Source organism: Triticum aestivum, chromosome 4D (genome assembly GCF_018294505.1).
Source record: "Triticum aestivum cultivar Chinese Spring chromosome 4D, IWGSC CS RefSeq v2.1, whole genome shotgun sequence".
Classification (NCBI taxonomy): domain Eukaryota; kingdom Viridiplantae; phylum Streptophyta; class Magnoliopsida; order Poales; family Poaceae; genus Triticum; species Triticum aestivum.
This window is the reverse complement of record NC_057805.1, coordinates 52,062,947-52,068,834: the sequence shown is the minus strand read 5'-3', so window position 1 is coordinate 52,068,834 and position 5,888 is coordinate 52,062,947. Positions and strand designations below refer to the sequence as shown.

The 5,888-nt window shown below is 43.5% G+C and overlaps 1 protein-coding gene across 1 annotated transcript; it reads right to left on the bottom strand.

Moving 5' to 3' along the window:
• Positions 1 to 379: 379 nt before the first annotated feature.
• Positions 380 to 4,964, bottom strand: LOC123096134 (probable acylpyruvase FAHD2, mitochondrial). The gene is made up of 8 exons (XM_044517757.1): positions 4,786 to 4,964; positions 4,498 to 4,672; positions 3,685 to 3,737; positions 3,129 to 3,191; positions 2,868 to 2,918; positions 2,659 to 2,776; positions 2,427 to 2,565; positions 380 to 728 (listed from the first exon to the last, which is right to left on the bottom strand). The coding sequence occupies exons 1-7, from the start codon at positions 4,891 to 4,893 to the stop codon at positions 2,447 to 2,449; spliced, it is 687 nt and encodes a 228-aa protein (XP_044373692.1). The 5' UTR covers positions 4,894 to 4,964; the 3' UTR covers positions 380 to 728; positions 2,427 to 2,446.
• Between the last annotated feature and the right edge of the window lie 924 nt (positions 4,965 to 5,888).

Sequence of the window (5,888 nt, the reverse complement as noted above, 5' to 3'; positions counted from 1 at the left end):
CCATGGTTGATCCAGCCTCAAGGAATTGTGCTACCGTGATGGCAGTGATACCTATGGTTCGTCTTGTTGTTGACTCTGGTCGACCTACTTGCCGTCGAGCGCGACGTTTTCAAGCACCTTCGTTGCACGCTAGCTATATTCACATCGATCTGGTTTTAGTTTTAGGTGGTAGAATTTCACATCACATGGCTCCTCCCAAGGTTTTGCCTGGTAAACGATACTCCATCAGTAAAGAAATATAAGATCGTTCAGATCACTAAAGTTATTTCTTTACAGAGGGAGTACTACGATGATACTGAATAGCTAGAGAAACCACTAAATACGTAATGGATATCAGGTGTCAACTGTTCCATTGGCTCACAAGTGTTGATAACCAGCGTAAAAAAAGAAGTGTTGATAACCTGATGTATATAGAATCAGCCACAAGGATGCATATACAGCAACATATATAATTCATACGTATGAACAGATGCGAAGACAATTGGCAAGCAGCAATTGCCAAATGTTGCCACATGTCTGACAGAGGGTGGACTGAAAAACGTAAATGTGCGTAGCTCCAAGTGGCACCATCATCCGGCACTAACTTAATACGGGTCGTAATCAACCACAGGAACAGATATATTCACCAGGATCGGTAGAAAGCAGAGGTTGAAATTGCATCCCCAAAATCCTTCAAATTCCAAATATTCCTCGAGAATGATTCTCCGGTACTCTCAGAATTTTATTTCCTGCATCCAAAATTAGGTGAATGACTAGAATTACGATTCAAATTCTCAATCTTCACGGCACACACTAGTAAATTGTCAGGTCTTCCTGAAAGAACTATGGAAGGTGGAAAAGCATGCAGGAAAGAGTAGGGAACTTTTCTTTTCCACCTCAATTACGCCATAGAAATTACTAATTTACAGCCGGGGTTAGCTACAACAAGAATTTCACATAGAGGAACATAGCCTTCACTCCTAGGTAATGTAAATGAAGCATCATAATCTGGTTTCATAAGGTAAGCTCAAGACGCAGTTTGACTAATAATTTACGGTCACCAACCATGGCATGGCAACATCGATATAATGATATCAACAATGAGCAGGCAACAAAAGCAGGCCAGCAGAAACGACCTCAAGATCATGATTAATTCCAACCTGTACTATATTGTGAAAGGGGATCACTTGCTACCCCAAATTGATGCAAACAATCAATATGTTAATCTAGTTTGTCAGGCAGAATGCTAACTTCCCCACAACTACTTTCTTGCAGAAGTCTATAAAGTTCAACACGACAGACTCTAGCAAGTAGCAACCGCAAACTAAACCGTTGCCCATTAGATGGATGTCCATGATGTGACAATGGAACAGGGCGTGTCAGGTGTGCATATTCTGGCACAATTCACCCTGTTCCTTGCAATGTCTTTGCTGTCCGGTGAATCGCTCGCTTCCATGACGTAATGCAATCTTCACAATTCCATCTACCAAAAAATCTGGCATGCATAATTTTCTGAGGGTTGGCATGTACAATTTTTCTGAGGATTGGCATGTACAGTTTGATGGTCCTATACTTTACATTAAGTCTGGAGAAGGTCTCCACACACACGGAATAAGCACATGTGACTAATAGTAAGAGGGAAAAGTTGCTTATCTGCCACTGAACAAATCAAGCTTCAGACACCCTGGACCTGCGTGTCAGCCTCTCAGTCTCATATGAGAGGCATACTGTGAATCCAGTAGTTGTTCAATAGCATATAAGCAATTTACTCAAACTATTGGGACTTGACAGTCTATTGGACCTTAGAGGGCCTTTATACGGAAGTATCCACGAATCTGGGAGAATAATGGACCTTCAGTCCATGACAGTCTATTACTACAGCAACAGCATACCTTTTCTACAACATATTGCAGCAAGTGGGAGCTTAATGCTACATCCATATGTGCAAAAGATGCATATGGCAACAAAGTTTTTGCCCAGGCATGCAACCACAAGAACTCTGGAATGATTTGCACTTCTGCATTTCGTAAAGAAATTGGAAACGATTAAGGACTGTACCAACTTTCACCAACTCACAGCACAAGTCAATGATCACATCTAGCATTATTGTTCCAGATACAGTCAAGTACAACACCATGTGACCCTAGGCACAATTTTAGTCACACAGATGCAATAGCATTTTCTATGATTTCATGTCCGATGCCACAGTGGAACTTGGAAACCTATGTTTACATGAACTATTAATTGCACGACAGAAGATGTTTCAGTCAGTAGGAGGCAACAAGAACTCCATGCCAAAATATAATATGGTTTCATCACTCAGTAATGCAATATAATTGTTTTAGTTGCATCAAGAGTAGGCATTCAGCCTTAACATCTTATTTTCTTGCATACAGATCAGCTCAAGTAGCACAAATTGGTATGGCCCAAAACAATGTGTCACATACCATATTTCTTGCTTACTGCATCAGTAAGAAAATGAACGTTTGCGTCTCTCAACATCAAACTCTACATCAATGAGGTCAGTTATACCAGCATTAATCTTCTGTCCCACTCGGACAGGACCAACGCCATCGGGAGGAGTACCTGTAGAGGGTCCATGAAATAACTGACAAAGAGATCCCTTAACGCACTAAAAGTCTAAGACAGCTGTATAGCAGCAAGAAAAAGAGACATTACCAGTTAATATCACATCGCCCTCCATTAATGTCATGATGGAACTGATATAACTGATTAGAAAAGGAATCTTGAATATCATATCACTTGTAAGTCCCTTCTGCCTAAGTTCACCATCTACCTGGATATGGTTGTTCAATGCTTGTTAATGATAATGTCATTACTTTGATTGCAGGCTGCAACAAATTCTCGGTACATATTTATAGAATTACCTTTAGCCACAGTTCTAGGTCATAGGGATTAGCGATTGCAGATTTCGGAACCTATTTAACAGTCACCAAAATTAACAAATATCATGATAATGCACACAAATGATACATAGAACGTTCAAAGGTCAAAGCATGAAGACCATGATTCAATAACAGAGGGAGGTGTTCTCATCGACAATGAAAGTTAGGTGGGTTTTTTAGACACAAATGTTTACATATGAAGAGTAAATGTCCTGGTCTATTGGAAAGAGAAACTATGCTTACCACCGCACTAATTGGAGTAAAGGTGTCCTGTACTTTACCCAAAGTCCAAGGAAGACCTGCAGACTACAAATTCCAATGGTTATTACTAGAAAGTTCAAGACAAGAAAAATATCTTACATTATAGGACCGAGTGTTTTACTTATAAGGTCATGCTGATCAGTTGGTACTACCAAGTTATGCAAAAAGATAGTTCCAAAACATATGTAAAATTTATTGGATGGGGAGATTGTAACAAGTTGTTAACATGACAAAACGAAAGTACAGGTTTGTGTTTATTCACACAATTGTAGAAACATGGAACTTCTGAGAGTACAATGTGATGTTTGTTGATGAATTTCTTTGTGCAGGTCAAATATCTATATTCCTTGAACTGATCACTGGAAAGGAGAGAATTCTGAGACTACGGTATATGGTTTTTGCTAAATTTGTTTTCATAAGTTACTCTATCTATACTTAAGGTTTCAAAAACCAGCAAGAATGGCAAGAAGTAGCAATAAAACAGAACAGGTGGAACAAGACTAAAGAAAAGTAGAAAACTACAGCTCTTAGTGCGAACCTTAGAAGCTGATTGCAGATCGTTTGATGACATGTCCAAAGCAAGTGCATAACCTGGGAAACCAGACATGTAAGCAGTCATATAGAATTTACTATGTCACAACTGAAAAAACAAATGAATGGCTTTTGATTTACTCATACAGTTGATGCCAACTACATTAACACGAAGCAATAACAGTAAGCCCCCCAAAGGCTCTGTTTCACAGAATACTGTAAGAAAGAGGGGAAACCTACCAAACAAAACCACATGCAGTTAAAACCTGAAAGCTTAACACCACAAATAGTCAAACACTGAATGCTTTTCACTCAAGTTCCCCTTTCACTTGAAACACGGAAATCAGGCCATTTTCCACTACGACGAGAGAACAGCACCCAACAGTCCAACAGGTAAACAAAAGAAAGTGTGATTTAGCACAGCAAAGATGCATTTAAGATTCAATAAGAATGATGGCCAAGAACTTATCTATTCTAGAATCCATATATGCATTTTCCAACAAGCTTGTCAAATATGAAGTGAATAATTTTCTCTTCGTAGTTGCTACAGCCACTGCCCTCGTTCTCCCAAAGTAATGTCCAAATCATTTGTAATTGCTGAATCAAAGTTTCCACAGTTTTTGTAGCATGGTACTCTCCTAGTTCATTTTACTGGTACATTCTTCGTACAATTTTTTGCAATTACACTAGTTGTACCCTACAGGCAAGAATGCAGATCCCTAATGAGCACCATTCTTCAGATCACTTGTTGCATTACAGCACAATTCTTAAGGGGGATTATCGCGCTGGGATGGCATCTCATAACCACGGCTCTTGGTACCTCCGACGAAATCCATGGCGGAGGCCTCGGGGACATCGCGCGCGCGCCGGGAGATGACGACGGCGAGTTCGACCTCGTGGTGCAGCGACTCGAGCGGCTCGGGCACCTCGATGGGGCCGGCGGTCGGGCCGGCGTGGAGGAATGACGACGTGGGCTTCAGGAACAGGACGGGTTCCTGCAAGCAGAGCAACAAGGCCGCCGATGCCGCGACCGGATCAGAGACCGCGCAGGAAGAAGGGCGCCCCGTGTCTTGGGATGGGAGAGGGTCAGGGTCGGATGGGCATGGACCTTGAGGACAGGGTTGCCGAGATCCTTGGCATGGGAGATGTAGTTGCGCCCGGCCCCGACGATCTTCGTGCTCGACGCAAGAAGCCTCTGCGCCGCCGCTGCTGCCATGGCCGGGAGAGTTGCAACAGTGGACGACTGATTTTTTTTTCGGAGTTTGGGAGAAACGAATAATTTTCTGGTTTTTCTCAGAGCTGAATGATTTTCTGGTGAGCAAACCGCCTGGATTTAACGGGCCAGGCACGGCCCGGCCCATCAGGCACGCTAGGTACAGGGCCGTGCCGGACGTCGTGCTGCCCAGGCACGGCCCCCACACTACACGGGCCGGACACGGTGGCCCGTTTGGCACGCCCGCACTTAGGCACGAGTGGCCCATCGAGGCACTTTACATACGTTCCTCGCAGCTCGCAAACGATGCATTTCGTGCCACGATTTCCCCAAATCACTGGTTTTTTTAATACATGCACATATACTCATCTCTATAAACGCACACACACATCTTACCCTTATGAGCACCTCCGAAAGACTGAGCCGACATATTATTTTAAAATTTACGAAGTTACTGTAGGCACCTCGTCATCGACGGGAACGTCTCCTCCCACTGAATGCGCATCGCCGGAAATCCTGAAATAAATTCAGGATTAAATGCGAGCACCAGGATTTGAACCCTGGTGGGCTGGGGATACCACAGTCCCTCTAACCATCCAACCACGGGAGCACGAGTTTTTTTTCCTTTTCGAAAGAGGCACGCCCGTGACTCTCGCGAAAGCACACCTGTGCCTCTCGCGGAAGCAAAACCGTGACTGTCGCGAAAGGAAAAAAAACGCGTTTTCTCGTTCCGAGAGGCACCGCCGTGACTCTCGCGAAAGCACACCCGTGCCTCTCGCGGAAGCAAAACCGTGACTCTCGCGAAATGAAAAAAAGAAAGAAAACACGTTTTATTCCTTTCCGAGAGGCACGGCCATGACTCTCGCGAAAGCACACACGTGCCTCTCGCGAAAGCAAAACCGTGACTCGCGAAAGAAAAAAAACTGAAAACGCGTTTTTTCGTTTCCGAGAGGCACGGCCATGACTCTCGCGAAAGCACAACCGTGCCTCTCGCGGAA

Excerpts from the sequence above, each read along its gene's own strand:
- LOC123096134 (XM_044517757.1), bottom strand. The coding sequence starts at position 4,893 with ATGGCAGCAGCGGCGGCGCAGAGGCTTCTTGCGTCGAGCACGAAGATC. Across the intron at positions 4,673-4,785 it reads TCGGCAACCCTGTCCTCAAG|GAACCCGTCCTGTTCCTGAA; the intron begins GTCCATGCCCAT and ends CTCTGCTTGCAG. Across the intron at positions 3,738-4,497 it reads CGCCATGGATTTCGTCGGAG|GTTATGCACTTGCTTTGGAC; the intron begins GTACCAAGAGCC and ends CTGGTTTCCCAG.